Source organism: Hetaerina americana, unplaced genomic scaffold, assembly GCF_022747635.1.
Source record: "Hetaerina americana unplaced genomic scaffold, ioHetAmer1.1.p SCAF_1, whole genome shotgun sequence".
NCBI lineage: Eukaryota > Metazoa > Arthropoda > Insecta > Odonata > Calopterygidae > Hetaerina > Hetaerina americana.
The window spans coordinates 79,741,283-79,764,850 of NW_027286069.1; the positions used below are offsets into that span (position 1 = coordinate 79,741,283).

The 23,568-nt window shown below is 39.3% G+C and overlaps 1 protein-coding gene across 1 annotated transcript in view; it reads right to left on the reverse strand.

Moving 5' to 3' along the window:
* The window catches only part of LOC139693796 (uncharacterized), a 985,124-nt gene that overhangs the window by 200,134 nt on the left and 761,422 nt on the right, over nucleotides 1-23,568 (reverse strand). Inside the window, exon 5 of the mRNA XM_071592080.1 lies at nucleotides 3,831-3,959. Within this exon, the coding sequence (XP_071448181.1) occupies nucleotides 3,831-3,959 (129 nt within the window). The remainder of the gene's footprint in view (nucleotides 1-3,830; nucleotides 3,960-23,568) is intronic.

Consider the following 23,568-nt stretch of genomic DNA (forward strand, 5'->3'; position numbering starts at 1 on the left):
CGAATAAAAAGAACACGTAGAAAATGAATGAGAGCAAATCTATATTTTTGAGACATAATTTATATGGGGCAGTAAAACCTGACTTTTATGAGCTATTAGTTCTCTTGGCTGAGTAGTGAGAAACGCTCCCAAATTGGTGATCAATAGCAGTTTCAGCAATCGGTCGTGGCACACGCAAGAAGAAAGGCTGACTCTAAATGGTTTGAACTCAAATATCGCTGGGAAACTATTTTTTACTACAACGTTTCAACGTCAGTTGCCTGCATCCATCAAAACACATAGTGTACATCCGAACTTGGCCTTATTATTTAAAGCTGAACCAATAGGCGCCTGGATGAATCCGATTAGACCCAATGACTTTGGCTACTGACCGTAAAAACATCGTATTCTATTCACCGATCAATTATATACTGAGAGATAAAAAAAACGCAGGTGTTTTTGCAAACATTAGCGTACGATGGGTAAAAATAATGCGTTAAAAATAAATGATAATGAATCAAATACAATACTAGCCTCAATATCGCTTTTGCCTTGATGAGGATTGCCATGAAAATCGTATTGTTGTGAACTGTTTTTGTACGTGTTTTTGTCAGCGAAGGATATGATGCTTGGCCAGCGGTTTCCATTTTTAAATTGATGAAATATATAATGACGATTTGATGCAATCAAGTTTGCTCACGTGAAAGGCACAGTGGCAATCATCTCAAAATCTCTTTCAAGCTAGTTTTTTTTACGTTTTTGCCGAAAATAGTCCATGCCTATCAAGCCATGTACCAAGCCATGGAATTAATTTCAGTGGCACTGACCATGATGCTGTGATGTGCCCAAATCGTTGACTGACGTCTATTTTCTTGTTGTGAAAGTGATGGCAGGATCAACGCACACACTCAGAAATCCACACGAACATAGTCTAAATGTACGTAGGTTATTGTGGAGATCTTACATAGCTATAAAAAAGGTAAAATGGTAGGTGTTTAAATATCGAGAAACCAACTGAAATGCCGATTTCAATTAAAATGCCAACGAGATTGCGATGCAAACGATTGCTAATGTTTTGAAACGTATATGTTCAGGTGTGAATTTCTCGTTTATTTCTCTTAACAAGATAAATGAATGAGAAATTTAAATTCTATGCGGCGTATCTTCTCGCGCGTTTCAATCCGGGGCGTTGAATCTAATTTTACTCCTTGGGTAGAAGTCCGGCTATTGGCACTTCGAATTAATGAACAAAACCAAGATTACACACCACTGCATAAAATATTCAAAGGAAATCTGTTGTAATTAACAAGTTGAGACCCAAACAAGACATGGAATGGTCACCATAAAACTACTTTTAATATCCGAGCCGCACAATGTAACTCCAACAAATGATATATCCCTACCCATATACCCATTTTTGAAGTTCATATATCTTCTGGGAATGTTTGAGAGTGATGCGATTGCCTTCCCATAATAACGTAGATTGAACTACGGAATGATACACCTTGAACGTCAATTTCTAATTCGAATATGCCATTTTACGAATAACATAATTCTCAGATCGCGACAGCGGGCGGAAGTGGGCTAATAGCGAGAGCGAATTGAACCGGTGGTGAGAAAAAAAAATGAAATCAGGTCTAACACGATAGTGCAGAAAATATCACAAATTTTTGTAAAAGACGAGTTTAAAAAACTTTCTAAAAGAAAAATATTAAAATTTTAATTAAATATTTTTCACTTTTTTAAGTATTAGCCGATTAGGCAATTTTCTCGATTCTTTCGAACCTATAACTACGGAACTTGTCATTAATCATCGCAGACGATGGTTTTGCAACGTTAAATTTTGAAATTAATTGTGGAATTATGTATTTCGCTTCATTCAATACGTCCCTTTTATCGATTTGGTTGCATATTAGAAAACAGGTCTCTTTGCTAGCGTTTCAATGGAATGACATTTTCCCATATTTTGGCCAATAAAGCCAATAATGTCGTAAAAAATGAAAAGAAAGAATGCGATTGGGTATAATTTCAAGATTTTGTTAGAAATTGGTTTCATGGGCATTGAAGAAACCAAGGAAATTAAAGCAATTTTTACGTGAGAAAGGGCGTGGACATTTTTCTGGCGTTTCTCGCGAGAAGTAATTCAGTATAACAATTTCATCATTGTAAAGAGAAGACCTAATGTTTACCTTGTGATTTATGAGACCAATTTCTTTGGGCTTGAACTGAATCATAACTTCAAAATCACATGTTTGTTACCTGGAATCCAATTAGCACATCCATTGAATCAAACACATCCATTGAATTTTACCTTTTAAAGCACAACATAATGAAGAAAATACTCCTTCACACTGACGAATAATTGTGGCATGGAAATAAGCGATATTCATGAAATAGGTATCATGAATAAGATCTTTACCAAACACCTTTAATTTATCGATCATGGCATGAAAAAAAAACAAAAATATGGCAATAAATGAAAGGGCTATGGAGGTGGGGAAAATTGGTTACCGGCGCCGCGGTAGAAAATTCCAAATGACCAGGATTTATATGCATGCCCTTTGCATTAAATCCCAGGCGGCGCCTTTTATATATGAGGCTAAAGGGTTCAGGATATCCAAAATCTCTTATTAATTAGTTAATCATATTTTGACGGATTATTATGACTTGTGTATAGGAGCCAAACTTTCATGTTAACCACTCAATGAAAACAGTTTAATCCGCATAATTCATTTAGTACAAAATAATGGGTCTTCATTTTCATTTTAATCAACGTCTCATTATCAGTAAATCAACAGATGATAGATGTTTCTTTATGAACGCGTTTTAGAAAAAAAACACGTAGAGGCATTTCAATTAAAATATCAAACCCATATCCATTTAACCACGTTTAGGGGAAATGCTAATGTCAAGTGTAATGAAGACAGATGGTTATTTCCATCAACTCACTTCTTTAAGAGTATGCTTGATGGATGAGTTTATTGAACTTTGGGCGACTAAAGTTAATAATACTCTTATGGCATTCGTACCGCGCACGAAGTCTAGTATTTCATGAATATTTTCTAATACCCGTTACATCTTCTACCAGCCACCCATTTGGCTGGGGTTTGTTAAGGCCGCTGCCTTGCATAATCAAATAGTGCACATTCGATAAATTTAAATACTCTTAAAGCCTTTAAAACACAGGAAGAGGAAAGAAAACTAATATCTAAAGTCATCACAGCGACAGACATTTAACCCAATGTGATCATGCATAGATTTTATATTGATAATTTTAAGTTCATTTCATCTCGATAGTTACATCTAGATATGCGGAGATTTATGTATTCATTCTGAAGCAGAAGCAAACACAGCTGTCTCTATATCAACCAGAACGACTGCATTGTTTGCCTAAAAGGCTTCGAATTCCAGTTGGATATATTTTGAGGACGTAACACATTTCTTAATTATCGTTATAGTATTTGGTAGGTAACTTGCTATTTTCGTTATTGACTCTTCGTCGAATCCATTTCCATTGGTAACACATTCTTCAATTTTCTGCACAATTCGCGTTTACTCTTAGAGCGAAGAAATCTATGTTTACGTTGTGCAACGGGAACAGCGTACTCATGTGGACGTACGCCGAACATGCAAAATGGCTGGCCCGCAGTGGTCACGGGTATTTGGTCATGGATGTAATCACGTAAAGGAGGAGATAGACAGCGCGACGGGTGAACAGAATATGGTTTGCAGAATCTAATGGTACCGGTTGTGTATCATGAATTCTCACGTTCACTCACTAATAAGCTCGACTCAATGGACGTAATAACAGTGCTGGACAGAGGCAGGACGCAAGGTTTGAGGTGACTCACCGGCAATAGACGGTGGGATGAGAAGTTCCTTGGTCTCAGAATTAGTGACGTTCCACGCGTTGATTCCCGGAATGCCCGGGGTTCCGTGTGTGCCTGGTTTACCGGGTCGTCCCCTTGGTCCAGGGAGTCCTGTCGATAAAGAGATGAAAAAAGGCGTTAGTGATTACATTAGACCTTCTTTACCCCTCCTGTGGAGCACGGTGAACGATCAACCGATCCCCTCAGACGATCCAGAATAATCTAATACTCCCAACCCCCGACCCCTTTCTCCATCGGTTTGGACCGCGATTGAACGATATTATCCCATGCTTTATATTATCTTTTTTTCACACGTCATTCCAGTTTTTACGAGATAAAAACGAGTGAAATAGCGCTTGAAGGGGCCTGATCCCGGTTGATGCAAATGCCTAAATCCTTCAAGCCCCGCCTAAAAATCCGAACCGTGCAAATTTTGGACGCAGTGAATTTGTGATAAACCGCGAATATCGAAGGAAAAAAGAACTGGTCCTCACCCAAAATGAATATGTTAACTGCACGCGTCTTAAGACTTGGTTCGGTAGTTAATCCTCCCTCGTCTGTCAAAACCAAAGTTCAAGGTGACACCAAAAACATTTACATTCTCACAAGTACGTTTTCTATGTCAGTCAATTCAATTATTTAAAATGGTAGACATTTCAAAACAATGGAATATAATTTAAATAATCTGCACAGCACGTTATAAACTGAAAGTTGTAGAAATAACAGGTGCACAAAAAATTCCAGTGGATAGGTAGCCAGTAACATTTAATAATTAATTCTAAACTTTCTAGAATGAAGTTTCCACAGAAATTCAACGATATTTAAGCATGAATTCAATGCCGATTCAGCGTTTTTAAACGATGTTGTTGTAATATTGTAATAATTATTAAAGGAAAAAGCATAAGGAATCAATTAATTTTTTTCGATGAAAAATTTCATGGAAATAGCGTCTCGAAATGGAAATGACTATTTTAGAAATAAAATTAATCATTTACCCAAATAAATACAAAATACGCTACCATGGTTGCTTGAATCTTTTTAATTCCCTGAAAAACACATATGTAAAATATTGACAGAACACCCAAAACATCTAATTGAATTGGCTTATAATAATTGGGCAAAACAACTTATGCTTTCTAATTTCACGCATTCAAAATCTGTTTAATTATAACATTTTAAATGACAAAATATTTCATTAATAATCAATAGATGCGACACATTTAACTTATCTACATATATTAAAATTTGGCGGTTTGATACATAGGAATTTGGTGGTGATTGGGATAAATTTCACTCAAAAGAATACTACAAGTTCATATGTATTATACTACTTGCACATTGTATACTATACTGCTTGTACATATATATTATAAATTATATTAAAAAGTATGAAAGAATATATATTTAAATATTCTTGTTTGGAATTTTACAGATTAATTCTGAAAAATTCCGTCTCTAAATACGTATCTACGTCACATTCTATATATTTTTATATTTGTTCTTTGGGTGAGTGCTTTCTTCCTCAAGTCAAAGGCAAGCTTACTCTAGTATATTAAAAATATTCCCGTCATTAATAGCCAAAAAAGGAAAATCGTCTAGTCCATTCAAATGTTTTATGTTTTTAAAATAAACACCATTTCCGAAAATAAAGAAATGAATGAGCCGGAAAGAAAACATTTTTACACAAGTTTACGATGTACGAAGTATCGAGACGGAATAGAAGCTTGTGATGAGGAATAATTCTGTTCTCCACTCGTATTAAAAACAGATAAATTGCTGGTTTCATATAGAGAATAAAAAACACGCCTTTGATCTTCAAATCGTCCCCATTCGGGGATGGTGGGCCCTCACCAATCGTTGAGGTGGCCCTTTAAGCGAATCACGCAGACGGACAAAAGTGAGACTGGGAGAGAAACGGAGAAAAAGAGGAAGGACTAAAGAAAGATAGCACGAGAGAAAACATTGGTTTACTGATCCATCCGTTTGGTCTGGAGTGAGACGCGGGGGGAGGTTAGTGCGGCGCGTGGGGCAGGTGGAGAAGAAAAGCCACCGGGGTGGAGTGGGGTGAGGCGGGAGTGGGAGGCTCACAACCCAAGATTGGGGAGCTAGAGGAAGGAAATACATATTAGAAACCCTCCGCAAAAAAAGTCGACTTAAGCGCTGCGCACGGATGGTCGAAAATATTGCGAGTTGGGGAGTAAAGGAGGGTGGTGGGGAGAAAGCAAGCTTCCCCCACAAATTGAAAGCCTTTTGAGATGAGATATATGGCCGTAGTAAAAAGGTAATTAACGCGTGGAGAGGAGGAGTTTAGGGGGATGATGGAAGGGAAGGGGCGTGGGGAGGGTCGGATGGGAACTTCTCCTCCGGGGAGAATTAGGGCGGGCGCTGGGCTGGGAGGGGAAGGGGGTACGCCGAGGGACGCCCCCGGGGGAGGAGATGGAGGCTACCCCATGTGCCCTCCATGGTTTCCTTACCGGAGGGAGAGTAGGAATTTTCCTCAAAAGGTTGGGAGGAATGAGGGAGGCGGTCCGCACAAGTGTATCGTTATCAAAAACTGGAGGACCTCATTAATTTCCATCTCTTTACACGTAAACAAGCATGAGGGAAGTGGGTGGATGTTGGTGTTCGGAAACGAGGAGAAGGGAGAGTGGGGTAAAGAGAGAAAGGGAAAAAATATGAAGGAAGGTTTGGGGGGGGGGGAGAGAAAGAAATTGGAGCTGAACGGAGGTAGGAGGGTCGCGAGGGACGCAGATGGAAAAGAAAAACGGTTTGATTTCGGTTATTTCCGATGAAACGAGCAGGGGTGCTCGATGGGAAACGAATGGAAGGAGGTAGGCGGCTGGAAGGAGTCGTAATGGGCGTTGATGGTTGAAAACTTTGCACCCGGGTTGTCCGGGTCATTCACACATAGTGCTTGAGATGAAAGGCGGGGATTTGATAACTCTCACCGCTCACAAAGAGAAGCAACATCATTCACAGCCGTGGAAATCTGAACGTCCTGCACGGGAAGCAAGTGATAAAAGACTAACAGCCAAAGACCACACGAAATGATAATAAATTACGGGATACACTAAGAAGATAGGAATATCCCTCGCTGTCTAGTTCCTTTTATCGCATCAAAGTAGACGAACTACAGCTGTACCCAGGGTGATTGAAGTTCAACGATCCGTCTTAAGCATAGCGAGGAAATATCTCCTCTCATTTCTTAAAATGGTGAAATATGATACATTTACTACCGATTTTATACTATTATATGCATAATATATTTGAGTTCACATTACGAATCCCTTAATAAATCCTGTATATAAAATCTTATTTTGCTAGTTTCAGTATTGATACAAAGAGTTGATAAAAACAGTCCAAAATAAGGGAATGATTATGGGTACGTGGAAATATATATATATATATATATATATATATATATATATATATATATATACATATATATATATATATATATATATATATTCGAAATGGAACGCTCTTCGGCGACGCACAAATATACATATATATATATATATGTATATATATATATATGTGTATATATATATATATATATACATATATATATATGATTTAGTCGAAAGAACATAGAAGTGTTGAATAACAAACTTGGACAGCAACAAACAATATAAGAATACATAAAAAGATCACTGCACGTTATTTCTTGACCATTCCGACGGATTTAGCTCCGTCTTCATTGGAAAAAATAGAATTACTTACTGAGCCCGTCGAAATGATCAAGAAATAACGTGTGAGTGATCTTTTTATGTGTTCTTATATTGTTTGTTGCTGTCCAAGTTTGTTATACATAAATATAAATAAATAAATAAATAAATATAAATATAAATATATATATATATATATATATATATATATATATATATATATATATATATATATATACAGAAACAGATATAAGGAAAAGGGATAGGAACACATATAAAGGACGAACACAATAAAGGTGGGGAAGGCGGAATCGAACGGATCACAAGAGTAAAAATATTTCCTTGACCGGGACACGAACCTCGGATCTTTCCACTTGCCGGGCGGATGCTCTTAACCACTTGAGCTATGATATAAATTATTTTATTCGGTTCAGAATATTACAGAGTTTGTTAGCATTATGCATAATATCAGGTCACAGATTATGGGTACATCATGTTTTTCTTTAGTATAAGTGTATACATGGATACATATATGATACATATACCACATACATATCCACTTGTACATACATACGCACACATGCATATCCACACGCACATACATAAGCATATGCATACAGACGCATACTCGTGAATTTGACCATTAACATTTAGAAAGAAAAAAAAAGAAAGGAAGACAAGGTCCACAGATATTAGGAGGGAGATTTTAGCTAGTAATGGAAAATTATGTATTGTAAGAAATTATCAACGGCAGGGTTGAAATTATCGATTCAATCAGTCATTCAGCAAAAAAAAAAAAACTCTTCAACGATGGACGAAGTGTGTCCGGCACCGGGTGGCTACCGGACATCACTTCCCAGAGTTCTGATCGTGGCTAGCGTCGCTCCGGTCGCGACTCGACCCCGGGCGACGAGTGCTTCGCCGTTTCCCGGGACGCCTCGTCCAACGGGTCGACGAGCGAGGACGCGGCATTTCGCCGCATCCCTCCCCCCCGGCCTCGTCCGAAGAGGAAGAGCCAGCCGTGGTCTCCACGTAGAGCGGGTAACTCGGCAGCGTTCCACAGGGGGCCTTCTTCGAAGGAGCACCGCTGGGGGCCGCCAAGGGGCAGGACGCACCCTCGCGGAGGGTCGGAGTGGCGGACTGGGGCTCATCTGCGGAAGGGTTGTGGTCGGGAAAAATCAGGGGAGATAGTTGCTTGTGGTCCGTATCTTGAGAAGCGCTGGGAAGATCGTCGACACATTGACTGTCCTTAATGGGGAAAGAAGATGGGGTACGTGGGATTTTTGACTTTGGGAAACTTGTATGCGGGTCGACTTCCGGGGTCGGTGACCCTTCCTTTACAGTCAATGATAAAGGGGTCGAGGGATGAGCTGTTGGGGACTGGAAAACATCGCAATCAGATGCATCCTCCTCACCTGTCACCAGAGGTTCTTGGGGTGTTTGAAACCCGTGATGCAAGGATTGCGTAGCGAGGGCGTCGATGGCGAGAGCGGGGGGAGGGGGGGCGAAAGACCATCCCTCCTCATTTGACGAGCTCACGGAGACGGGGGCTGGAGGTCGTGTGATATAAGGCGAGGTGGTAGGTATGTGAACCATTTGTAGAACGGTATTCGAGACCAGGAGTTTGGGTTTGTCTGTCCTCTTCTTTTTCGGTTCCCTTTCCTCCGTTGACGATTTTCGCTCCCGCTGACATTTCCCTCCAATTGAAGGGAGATGCGGGGGACCAACGGGAGCAGCCGGGACCGCACCCTCGATGAGTAGAAGCGACCGCGCTCTCTCCTCCACAGCCACTTCGGGCTGATCCATCTCCACGGCGGCGTTAGGGTTGGAGGGCATCATCATTGCCTCCACATAGCTCTTACCTCCCTGGTTCCGAGGGCAGGTCTTGCGCTCGTGGCCTTCTTGATTACAGCGGGCGCAAGTGCGGCGCTGACCCTCATAGATGATGATGGCCCGGTTGCCGCCGATGTGGAGGTACGAGGGGATATTTCTCTCGACCGTCATCCGCACAACCCTGGTGCCAGTAAGCACCCGCGCCATATTTTCTCCCTCCCACCTATTCTCCCACGGGCGATGTATTTTACCAAAGCGTTGGAGCTCGCCTGTTATGTCTTCCAATGGGGTCTCCACGGGGAGACAAAGAACCCTGACATTACACGGGCTGCCGGAAGTCTCGTCAATTGTTATTGTCGTCCTCTGGTCACTTAAAAACGGAAACGGTAGTTTCCGCGGAGTATTGTCTAAAATCCTAGTCATTGTAGCTTCGGTTGCCAACTTCAGGAATATCAAATGGCGATTGTATCCAAATTGGATCGCCACTATCTCTTCGGGTGTGAGGCCCAGCGACTCTAACGTGAAGAGGTGGACCTCCAACGGGGTAGGGGGCTTCGCCTTCTCGTCAACTTGCAAGGCGAGCGTGTTTAAACGGCGCACAGCCATTTGAAGAAATCAAATTCAGCACACTAGCATGAAGAAGGGAAGCGCAACAAAAAAAACGAGCACTTTAAAGGGAAATAAAACACTCACGAACGCTCCCTCCCCGCCACACGCACCCGGCGGTAGCAAACAAAAGGAGCCTAAGCTCTACACCAGGCGTCAAGGTCAGTCTTGATCCACTAAACAAAACAAAAGTACGGCCTTCCCGGCGGAAGAAGTCGAGAGTCAAACTGCGCGCTTCTTGATGAACTAGGCGGTCAACCGCCGCTCGAAACAAAACACGATCGGAACCTCGATTTCCGAGAGAGTCCGGCAGTGCCGCTCTCCAAACCCCGGCGACCGAAGCCTCGGACGCCGGCGATTTTAGACACTCGGTGAACACAGGCACGTCCTGCTATCAAGGCAGCTATCGAGGAAACGTAATTTACCCTGAGATCCGTGGGTCTAATATGTCGCCAAGCGCCCCGATTCTTTAGCCAAGAGATGGCGTCAGGGGACTATATATATATATATATATATATGTATATATATACATATCCATTATATATTTTTATACTACTCGTTAATATATACTACTCGTAGATTATCAATTTTTCGTTTTCCTTTATAATAACCAGAAATAAATTGCGGAATTTGAATTACACAGGAACAGCAACTGATGAAGTAACGGAAATATCCATGCCATGTGTGCCATTAATACCCACTAAAATATTCCGGCATGTCAATGTATAAGGAGAATGTTCATTATTATATAGTAATTAATAGTATATTATGCGCTGAATAATTCTAAATTAATAATGAAATCAACAAAACATCTATAATTTAAATTTTTTTAAACTTTAAAAATCTAAAATTTATAATTCAACACCAAATATTTATCAGTCATAAAATAATTGCTTAAAGATAATGGCCATCGATTACAATTATGACCAAATCAAGCATACACCGATATGAAAAAGTCAAAAAACTACCAACTTTTCGGTAGTCATGCAGCTATAGTCCCTAGTAATTTCCTCGGTTGTAGTTTTATAATAAGGGCAACGATGAAAATCAAAAGCACGTGTACTCGTAATATCGAGCAATAGATAAGAGCAACAAAACTACCTTCGGTGAGATTTTTATCAGTTCGGGCCTGTGTACAGAATCAAAAGATTACATCAACTCTCTTTTTAGCTGCGGATCAAATTTCTAATAACGATTTACGAAGTGTACAAGGCGCCTCATGATGTTGTATTAACGAACTTTGGCCTGTATCCAATCACTTTGCTAAAATCAAATTCACGGAATCCCAATTTTTCGCCGGTGCTCTGACTCGCAACACGATGCGAGCGAGCGAGAAAAAAATAACGAAGCTGCTCATATCGCCACCCTCCCTCCTCCCTCACTTCCTCTCGGCAACAGTTGACCCATCAATGAAGTACCCCATCGCCTGATTAATCCCCTTGTGTACATTTTCATCTAATTTCCGGAAAATAGCAGAGGGTTGTCCCCCCCCCCCCCCGCCACTTCCCACCACGCTCGTGAACTCGCCCAGTTCATTTCTTCCACCGATCGGTCCCCACACTCTCCCTCGCGCTCCCCCTATCATCGGGAACCGGAAAGTAGGGAAAGCACCGCTCCATGAAAAAGAGAGAGGAAGAGACGAGGAAGGAAAGTGGGAAAAAGGAAAGGTTTTTCAAGAGAGCACAAGTAAAGGGGGGGGAGGAGGTGGAGGGTGAAAATGGAGGATTCCATCGCTCCCCATCTCGTTCAGTCTCCCAAACGCTTTTCTTTTTACACCGTATAGCTTTCGATCTCGTCTTCATGGCGCGGGTAGGGGGAGCGTGCGGGACGGGGGGGGGGCACGTCGGTAACCTTCTCTCTCTCTCGTACACACACGGACGTCGCCGCGACGGTTTTCTTTTGTTTATCGGAATCGTCTCTCCCTCTCCTCCCCTACCCTATCTCGACATCGGGAGACCTCCAACTCTCTCGAACACCTTCCCTCCCCCATCACGCCTCCTCTCCCCTGCACCACTTCCCTCGGTTTCCTATCCATCTTTTACGTCCGCCAGCCTCTTTTCTCGCCGACCCTAAAAATAAGAACCAATCATGACCGCAATCCCCGTCGACCCACGCGCTCCCAACTTAACGTCCCTTCTTTCATTCTTTTTCTTCCTCACCCCCCCCCCCCCGCTCCAAGATGGACTCTCCTCCGGTACTTTTCCCCTTGTCTTCCCGCACTCCCTCTCCCCTCTCCCCGACACCCTCGCCCCTTCCGACCGCAGTTCCTTTCATCCGCTTCCATCTCATTTCGTGTTTTTCATGTAACCGAAGGACTCAAGCCACGCAACTTTTCCTTCTCTACATTTCTCTCTATCGTTCCTCTTCTGTTTTCATACCTCCCTTCCCTCCTCCTTTCTTTCCGAACACTCCTTTCTTACCCTTCATCCCCCGGGTTCCCTGAGTCTTCGACGTGGAATTCTTTTCTTGCGCTACGCACCCTCTGGTCTATTACCTTTTTCTCAAAGCAATCCTTTAGATTGTTCCCCGTGCAATTCGTTCCACCAGACGGCCGGAGTTGAAGTAGATTTTGAAAGGCTCGTTGCCTAAGTATCGCCCACAAGGCAGCAGAGATGTCTATTTTTACTCCTACTATTAGAGACAAGTTATGCGGATACAAATGAATGCGCATCCCCCTGAGAAAATGAATTCCAGTTGGCAATATAATCTTAAGTGCTAATCTTCACAAATCCTCGTTCCAAAGAAGTTGTTTTAATCCTAACTTAGATGGTTTCCTAAGCTTTGGCGCTGTTTTATGTTGATTGTAAACGTTTTACCTTCAGGGATCAATTGTTTCTGTTGCTCGTTGATTGTTTCAGATTAAAACTCAGCGATCCTGGCTGAACCAATACATTTTTAAAGAAATATGAATGAAAGTTTACAGATAAATTTATTCAGAAAATATTTTCATTGCAGTATACTAAAGAATTAATAATTTAATTGAAATCCTCAATAATTAAAGAGGGATATATCATTTGTTAAAGTCATTCACAATAAAATAATATCTATTATTGATCAAATTGAGATAATATAAAAAGACCATTTCGGTACTTAGTATTCCACATTTGTGACAAGAACTCAATTCCAAAGACACTTTCACATTCTTATCCGAAAACCCACGGAGAACTAAATACGTATACAGTATGTGGAAGTGTATTCGTTCAACGTTCGTACAGTAATAAATCGCATTATTTTGATCAAATCCATTCCACATTTGTAACAAGAACTCAATTCCAAAGACACTTTCACATTCTTATCCGAAAACCCACAGAGAACTAAATACGTGTATGGGGAAGTGTATTCGCTCAACGTTCGTACAGTAATTAATCGAATTATTTTGACCAAATAAATATATTATGCAGGGAATTCTTGGCTTAATTGTTTTTCTGTTGCTCAAATAGCCCGAACAACGGTTAATTTTCCCCTATTATGGTGAATACATATACTACCCAAGGAGAGCATTGATTAAAATTAGCCGATGTTGAAAAGTTTTCAAAGGAAAATGGAATATTTCACAGTCAAAATTGACTGTGAGTACATAATATACCCTTAATATAAGTATCATCATACTGTATTCAGTGTCTAATGAGTAGGATGATGCGTCCGAATTTCGGCTACACAAGCCAGTGCAACCCGTGGATACAGGCTACCTGCATTACGCTAGTATCGCGGGAGGTATCAACTAGCTGCAAGGTTTCATACCTCCCTTTGCTCTAGGCATTCCTCTTTTTACCAACCACTTTTAATGTACACCGAAATTAATTTCCCTGGACCAACGGCATGTATTCGAAAATGAACAATGCACTTTGAGTTGACTGCAAACATATTTTATAGCACAATATTTTCCTAACTTTGTGATTAAACTCGAAATATTACATAATGGCACAGAATTGCAGATGCATACAATATACTTAAGTTTCATCCATATTAGGATGGCTCATAAAAATATTTTTTAGCAAACTTCTATCAATAAAATTGAATGTTTAACGACATCATAAGGAATATACCTTTAATTTGCATGTAAACGGACTGTTTTAGCATTTTTACTCCCTGGATTTTTCTTAATTACATATTCCCTCCCTATCTCCTTTTTCTTTTAGTTTTTATTTAAAAAAACTCTAATTTAAGGCCGTTAAAAGCCAATAGTAAAAGGGAAAAACCCCTTTATATAGTTTATTTTAAAAAAATTGTCTAAATTTTTATTTCTTTCCCCCTACTTACACTTTTCGGAGTTTCCTAGACTGCATAATTGGAAGTTAATTAACCTGAAATTAACGATGGGCCAGAAATGCTTCGTGGTTACCTTTTGTTTAAAAAACTTCATGAATTTTATGAATGCATTGAGGTCAATATTGCCTAATAAGCTGATAAGTACACATTTAAGCATTGTGGAATTAAGATACCGATTCGGTATCCTGTGATAACAGTAGAACGACTATCTGCAACATATTTGCGAAAAAGAGTTCATTAATCAATAAGGGCGTGTGTAACAAGACGAGTCAACTAAGAATCAGTATTATATCGTTGATAGCAAAAAAATTAGTTGTTAAGGATGTGACCGGCGAGAGAAGTTGGATTGTGAGCGTGACAATTGACTGTGAGCCATTTTGGATAGCTAATTTTATTTACCTCGATTATGTTTTGCATTTGTCAGCTGAGTTAGGATTTTTCATATCTGTTAAGACGTTGTCAGCGAGTGTCTTTTTGTGATAGAAATTTGTTTTGAGATTTGTCCTGCTATTGTTTCGGAAAGGTAAGCTTTAATGTGGTGTTAACGATTTTCCCGCCACTGGGCATTGTTTACCTGCACATGTATATAAATATAATAATAATAATGAAGATGAGCGAGAGTTAATATAACCTGAATATAATTAGGAATTTATTACGGCAAATGTGGGTAATTGTAAAGCTTGATCAAGCTCATTAGCCTGTGTTCATTTTGTTTCCGATATGATAGTGCTGGAAAAAAGTTGACACCTTGAGTTTTATGATCTTAAAGCCTAATCTATTGAAAAACTCATCGCAAAGACATATTTAAAAAAATTATCGAGATGAATTATTAAGTTGTTATGAGACAATAAGTTAACTTTTCTGCTACATACTCCGGATAAAACTGTTACTTTGGCTTCTGAACCGAAATTATTGAACAAAATATATTTTTCAAGGAAGCATTATAGTTTTTCATAATTTGATGCGGAGCATTTAAAACTCATTGAGTGAAGAATTGGCAGAACATATTTACCCTAAACCTTTCCTAAATTCGGAGTGATTCAAGAAAACATTGGGTAACACATCACACTATTTCAAATTATCGCATTAACTTTTAACTCTTTTTCTACGCTAAATTTCTAAGGCGAAAGGAATATTCTCAAATAGATTCTGATGAGTAAGCTATTAAATACAGTCCTTATAAATTAGTATCTATTTATTTGCGACATAGTATCTCCATACTACCATTGCCCTGTTCCCTCTTTTCAGTTAACCCACGATTAAAAAAATTCCAGGCTCTGATTTTAGTCCTGGGACAATCTATTTTTTGACACGAGCGATTGGTGACAAATAAACTCACTGAGCAACGTTCATATTTCATATATTTTCCTACTGTAGTAAATTAATCTTGGTCAACGCACAAGGTGTTCTCCTTGCGACGTACCAACGAAGGGATGAATGTAAGAGGGGAGCGAGTGATCTCACTCTCCATCAAATAGCGTCGTTTGTCTCCCCGCCCTGCACTATTCTCTTCTGGTCCTTCCATCACTCTCGGGACCTTTCCCTTTTCCTCTCCAACTCCATCCCTCCCTTTCCCAACCCCTCTCCCTCCACCGATGTCCCTCCCTAAAACCCTCGACATCCTTAACAGGGCTCTCTCTCCCACTGCATTCCATTTGGCTGGGCTCCGGGTGAAGAGATGAGACGCTCCAATTACTTTATTAGCCTTTCATCCATTCCCTTTCTCTCCCACGGCCTTCTTTAACGCTCCCATCTTCATCCGGTCACTCCATGCGAACCAGTACGACGAGCCGGGCCATTACTTCCCAATCCCACTTTTCCTCCTTCACCCACACACGAAAGCGTTTGGCCATCCGGTCACAGAACCCCTTTTTCCGGAAAGCAGGTAATACTCTTCCTTTTTCCTCGTCCGACTGGAGGAGAGTTGGGATAGGATGGCTACTCAAACCTTGAACTCGTTCCTTTTCCTTTCACCCCATCTCACGCAACCGTTTCTTTGCCTCTTGGCTCGATGTGCCTTCGGATTCACACCCCGAACCTCGCGTCTCGTCCCCTGCGGCGTCAGCACGGACAATCGCCGGCACTCTCGCCATCCACTATATGCTTGCGACGTTCGAAGGAATATTTGGAAAATAATTTGAAAAGCAAATGGAATGCCCTCCTTCCTTCCTTGCAAAATGAAAAGAAATTTCTTACCAAATATCAAATAAAGTGTTAAGTTGCGCATTCAAGCATGACACGCAAAGGTGAGATGAAGGCACTTTGAACCGTATCTGCACAATCAAAGGGCAAAACCTTTGACCTATGGATTTTCGGGCTTTTTAAACTGAAGTAAATCTATGCTGGAGATCCAGTACTACGAATTGATTCTATGCCAACCAACTACTGTAGACTAATAGGAGGTTGGTTTGACATACTATGAGGGTAGATATCACTTGGAACTAAACTCGATCGATCGTAGCAAATAATAATGCACTATTCCACTCTTAATAAAATAAATTCAAGCCTGGTTCGAAATATATTTTAATAACGGTAGAATAGTGCATTAGTATTTGCTACGAAACGATCATGTTTGCCTTTTACAAAGCCACACTTAAATCTAATAACTATGCCTATGCGAATGGAATTTACGCATCAGAATAGAAGAACCGTTTCATTTACCCACACTGTTTGTGGATTCTCATGTAGATTCGCTACCTGAAAAGTCACTCAGATTGAGTCAGTGTCAAACGTCAACGAGAATCCAACCGGAGAGTCCTCCGGTAATCAACCGTATGATCGACAACGCCCTCTGTGCTACAAAGTGATTAATTAGTAACATCTCTCTAAAGAACTTCTTGCCATAATTTTTTATTACTACACTTTCCACTTGGAGGCAACGACAAAGTATAAGTTTTATAATTAAGCTACAAATTTATAAATTCAATACAAAAAGTGTTTTAAATGTCTTTTTGAATCCTTGGTAGTTCTTTATGGTGGATTAATCCTCATTTCTAAATCATCATTTTAAACCCCCTCGATTTCGTGTAGAAATGTATATACGCATTTCTTGCCACCTAACTATATATCTCTTACGTTTCCATCATACGAGATGTCTCATAAATGATTTTTAACACGTGCTATTCATGCCTCAATTATTTCCTAAATAGAGTTTTGGTGATACGGTAAAGATTTGAACGACAATTCAACATTTTACCTTAACATGCCTTGCGAAATCAAAACTGCATTCAATTTTGAGAGAAATGTAAGTTCTGATGGAAAAAAACTACTATTACAACTACACAGCATTATTTAGGGCAGTCTATTTTGATGAGAGTTTGAAATTAAAAACTATGTGTAAGAAATCAAATATATATTTATTTCCTAGCAAACGTCTTCAATATAGCATGTTTCTCTCAATAAAGCATTGTTAGTTATAGTTTATAAAATAACAAGTTTCATAGGCAATGTTTGAAGCTCACAAGTAGAAAGTTAATTATATATTTTGCCGTAAACAGAAGTCACGTAAAAATACCAGCATACAGATGCTAAACATGAAGGACTCATCGTTAAGTTATCATAAATATAAATAGATGATTTTCCCGGTAATATTAGTTCTTTTAAAGTACCAATACATAAAGTTAAAATAATACCCTATGGATAACATTTTGGGATATGATCTATTAACAACAATGAAATGACTAAAGGAAAGCGATCTTTTTTTTAAAATTATATGATGCCAACCAAGTCATATGAAATGAGGTTTCCAAACGCTATGGATCTTAAAAAACGCACTTTATTAGTTCTAAGAACACATTACGCAATGGGAGCACTAAAGAAGATACTAAAAGTTTAGTTCATTGGTTTCAATGCGGAAAAAATGGTGGAAAGTAGATCGAAACCGAAAAATAAAATTTGAAATCGTCGCTTTCATTGCAAACGGAAAGTTTCACTCAGGAAATAATTTGACGCAAAAAGGATCAGAAAAACTAACTCTCGCCGAAAAAAATAACATCCTGAGCTCTGAGATGCAACCTTGCCGATCGAGAACCAAGAGGAAGACCATTAACGTTAATGCACTTTCGGAGTGTTCCTTGGAAAATACAGACCCGAACACCCTTGAAAACTCCGCCGCTCTCTCTTCCCTCTCCCCGCAACTCCTGAAATCTCCAGTCGGCCGACGCCTGAAATTACCTCTATATTGCAAGCGTTTGAAACAAAAGAAAGTTTCAAAGTGACAGCAGGCGAAGGGAGAATGCAGGAATTCGCGGAACGGAAAGCACAAAGACCGACGATCCATCAAACACTCGTTGTTTACCTAGAGAGAGACTTAAGACCATAGCCATTACTTTATTCCCATGATCGGGACAGTGGTTACGTACGGGAAGAAGGGAGGGAAATGGAACGCTATTGGTGAAAGGAGTAATTGAGTATGCGGACAAAGGAATAAGAGACTGATGGATTGATAGGAGGAGAATTTTATTAAAGTGGTATTTCCTTGCGATTATACTCTCTCTCTCTCTCTCTCTCTCAACCACACTCTTTAAGCTGAATTGCAATGAACATTGTAACAATAGAACTTTACACGTTGAGGGGAAGTTGTTTAATACTTTCGTTTCGTACTTTTTAGAACTTTCCGACCAACCCACAAATCTAAGGTGATGGTGCATTTCAGTGAAACTGGCAAAAGGCAAACTGATGTGACACATACGCTGGTGCAATTATTTACATTAATTTAACAGGTTGCCAAGCTTTAAGTGAGAAGGTGACGAAGGGATATGAAGAAACTATAAATAATTAGGATGTTAAAACCTATTAAACTTCTTGTGCTCAACGCGATAGCAATAAACATGAATGTTAATTAATTATATCCTATAATTGAGACTTTGTAGTATGGTAGCCAATTGATTAAAGCATTCAGCTATAGACAAGAAGGGCCACGTTCATAGCCGAGGATTCTTTTCAACAGCCACGATTTCACTCAAGTTTTATTTCCCTTATTGAAGGAGAAAATTAGCTAATCTTCAATCTGATGCACGGATTTTTCAGGCAGTTAAACTTGTCAGGAGATAAGCAATACTTCTATAAAGTATATACTTTTATATACTTCTATACGAACCCAGTTCGTGATTAATTAAAATACTGTGGAAATTGTGAACTATTCATCATATTATGAACATAAGTTTTCATTATATATCTATTAACAGTTGTATGCCTCATTGAATATGTTCATAAACTAATAAATAATATCATAATGTATTAATTATATTAATGTAATAATGTAACATCTTATCATATTATTCATCATAGAGTTCTTATAAAAACAATTAGGAGAAAAGAGGTTAACTTTTTAAAGTAATAGTAAAGCAAGATTAAAGTGCTGAGGTATGACCAGCAATGGTCGAGAGGGAAATCGTTCACTTTAAATGTGAAATATTGGAAATTAACGTGAAAACTCGACAAATCTTGAAGGAGAAGAGCATTGAACGCAAATATAAATTTTGGAGCGCCTGGTCTGAAGTTCTCGCGTATTTTTTCAGCGAAATTTATTTATGGTACCCTACGTTTTTAACGAAGGACAAAAGCGTTCGCTTGACCGATGAGGCAAAGCATTAAAAGTATATAATACAAGTTTTTTAGTTCATTTCCTCTATTTTCCTTCAGGAGCCAGTTGGTTGCATGTGGCAATTATTTTGACTCATGGACGATTTATTTCGAACAGAGGAATCACTCCTTCGAATTGCTCCTTAGAAGCAAAGAATTATACCCGGGCAGTACATGAATTGGAAAAGAGAAGAGTGCAAAGTATATGCTTAAATCAATTGCCAAATATTTCGATGGTAAACTTCTAATCACCTCATAGTTTTAAAAATGTGGGTTGACTTTCTTAGAGTATAAAAAGCCCGCGGAACTCAACTGGGAAGTGAAACAATTTAATAAAGGCCATATACAGAACTATATACTAAGGTTCATATGCTAAATAATGCATGCATTTAAATTTTACGATATTCTTATAACGATCACAACAATAGATTTTTATAAAGAATTACCCGTATTTGCATATTTGATGCCCGAGCCAAATGTATTTCAATGAAATTTTGTAGGCTATTACAAAGTAGGGGTTAGGAGGAGAAGCAGTTAAAAGCATTGAATTTTGCTTCTAGTCTAAATGACCTATTTCCGCGTAGCTTTACACGATTACTTTAGCTATCAAATGGGAAAAAAGACAGAGAAGCCCGAAAATTAATGAACGAAGTTCAAGCAAATGCAAGAGTGTAAAGGGTAAAAGGTGGGGAGGAAACACATTTTTCTCTGAAAACTTGGTTTTACATGAAGAGCAATTGTAATTCAATATTTCTAGCACTTTGCATACTTCACGAGAATAGGAAACTACCTCTTGCGAATCTGTTCTAAATTCAATAAGGTACTCCTTTATAGAAAAGGTTTCTGAACGATCTCATTCCAATCTCATCTTCCGTACCAGAAACTTTTCAACATAAAGTTCACCAAAATAGAAAGAGGCGCAAGAAAATAAATATTTAATCAGACAAGAGCTCTATTACTTCACCGTAGAAATATTAAAACATTCGCCTTACAAACCGTGTTTTACCAAGTAATCTGCACAAGACTAGCATTAAATAACAGAGTACGCATGTAAAATTAAAAAAATATTTATTGCATCCAAAACTACATAATAATGAGTTTTTAGATTACCGGCCGTAATATTTTCAGCTTCACACTTACTATCTTAATGTAATTTTCAAAACTTCGCGTAAGTATTCGTCACGTCTTCGAAAATAGGCGCCCTTAATCTCCTTGTCAATGTTAAACGATAAAAGAAAGCGTTGACAGTCTACGTATCTTTTAGGCGTAACATTTGAATATTCAGTTCTGAAATATCTGCGGACATTTGCTTTAGCATTAACCTCTATTTATCTCATGGAGCAGAGGGCTAACTGAAGAAATGAAGATATAGAATCAAAATCTTTTTGCGCAGGAGATTCAAGAAATGAATTAGGGGCTGCGTCATGAACAAGAAAGACAAATTTATTTCCTTATACGACCCGAGTCTAAGGTCCCCTTTCTCCAATTTTGGATTGCATATTGTGTTCAAAGGCTACAAACAAGAACTCAGGAATGCTACTATGGATATCCAAAACCATTGTGGACTTTCTAAGGTCCACTTTCTCCAATTTTGAATTGCATATTGCGTTCAAAGGCTACAAACAAGGACGAAGGAGTGCTACTAAGGATGTCCCAAACCACTTACTTGACAGAGAGAGTGGCCAGGGGAGATTAGCAGAAGGTTCTCCGTTCCGATAACCTCGGCCACCTAGCAGCCGAACCAACGCCGATCCCAGCCCATGGTTTTGTAATCCTAATACGTTCCCCTTCTCTTTCAACACATCTCCGGGGCTCAATGTAGACGATTAGCCGAAATCCTTTTAGCTTTCTTCGCACTAATCATCCCTCTTCCTCTCCACACCACCGTTCCTTCCCATTTCTCTCTCATATGTGGATGGGTCAATCGCATTATAATACCACTCTTAATCCCTCGAATTTCTTTCCCTTCCTTCTTTATCGATTTTTTTATTCTCGCCTTGGCGGTATTTTTATTCCTTTTATTTACTATTCTTTCTTTCATTTTGGCAAGGGAGAGTGAGAAAGGGGGAGAGAGAAAGTGAAGAAAACAGGGCATGAATACTACATTCAATATTCAACTTATCACCTCGGGACTTCTTATCCACCGTTGAGCTTGATGGAAGTCTAAATTCTATCCAAACTATTACTGAAGTAAAGTGACCCTGCCGTTGCATAACAAATTTGATGTTTTGTAGGAACAAGTTTTCAAACATTTCCACAGAAATAATTTATTCAACTCCATTTGATGATAAAAAAGCAATGGAACCGGGTTATGAAAACATTCTACCCGTGAAAACGGAAAAGAATTATTTAAACAACATAAACTCATAATAACGGTTTTCAGGTAATCCCTCCGGTCGGGAGACTTCGCATGTGTGCAGCAAAATGAGTGCTTATTTTCCCTTTCGCAATGGATGATTGAGCTAGCAGCGACAATAAACGAACAAGAGGGAAAAAATGATACCCCATGGTATTGAAAATACAAAGATATAGAAAAGAGCTCTTTTATCACAGCTGTCACGGAAAATTGATGGTTACATGGGTAGTTTGGCGTCAAAATGAAAAAATAAAGTAATTTTACTCGTCTATTAGTTTGAAACAAGTTGACGGAGACACTCGATATTTCAGTTATCATGAAGATTTTTAATTAAAAAATTATGGTATCAAAAATTGATTTGTCTAAAATATACCACCCCGGCTAGTAATTACCAAGGCAATGCTATTCATTTCGGGATTATCCAAAGGACCAATTTGCATGCAATTGAACGAATACAAAATAAAATAACAGCGCCTGAGACCATTTAAATAGTTCAGTGGTGACATTCCATTTGTCGGCAAGCTCAACTCGCCCGCAATGTGAGCAACCCACAGGTTATTCCCTGGGGCTTCTTATTCGATATTTCTATCGTCTAAAGGAAACGGTATTATCATATCCATATTAATTAATGGCTAAGCCGGAGAATTCTCTCTATACAGGGGCTGGATACTGAGAAGCTTCAGGCGTGGAGCATTTGCATTGTCGCCTATTCAGCAATTTTTGTCTGCGTATTGAGCCACTGGGGACCTGGATGTTTTTCAGAGTCTTTGGGACATTGAAGATTTTTTAGTCCTAGTAGTACTAATACAATACTGAATGCCACGTCGATAATCACTCTATCTGTAGAAAAGCCATGTGAACTCACTGACATAATGAAGGAAAAACGGTTAAATTAAATTTATCTGTGTATCTATCTACATAATACCCCGCAAGCCGCCGCAAGGGCATGTGGCGGGGGGTGTTAGGTCACCACCCGTAAATAGGAACAATACCACATACAAAATCAACAACCTGAAAATCTACGGCCACAGCGGCGTACACACTCATGCAAAAATTCCTTCATCCGACACTCATACAAACACATATACCATAAACCAACAAACAACTGTACCCCAGGATGCAGCACGTAATCCATCCAACAACGCTCAAGCCAGAACACAATAAGCAAGAAGGCAAAACTCCACCACCACATGAACATGCAACACAAAACGCTCTCCTCCATGTGATGTTATATGCGCCAAAAGTGATTTTTTATTCATATACGCTAATTGATTTTCATAGACGGAGCTATGTAAAGTATAAATGATGAATGTTACTATAGAAAACAAAAAAGAAGAAAAGAGGGACTAAATTTAAAGGTAAAATTGATAATGATATCGATGTAACGGAAACGCAAAATTCCGTT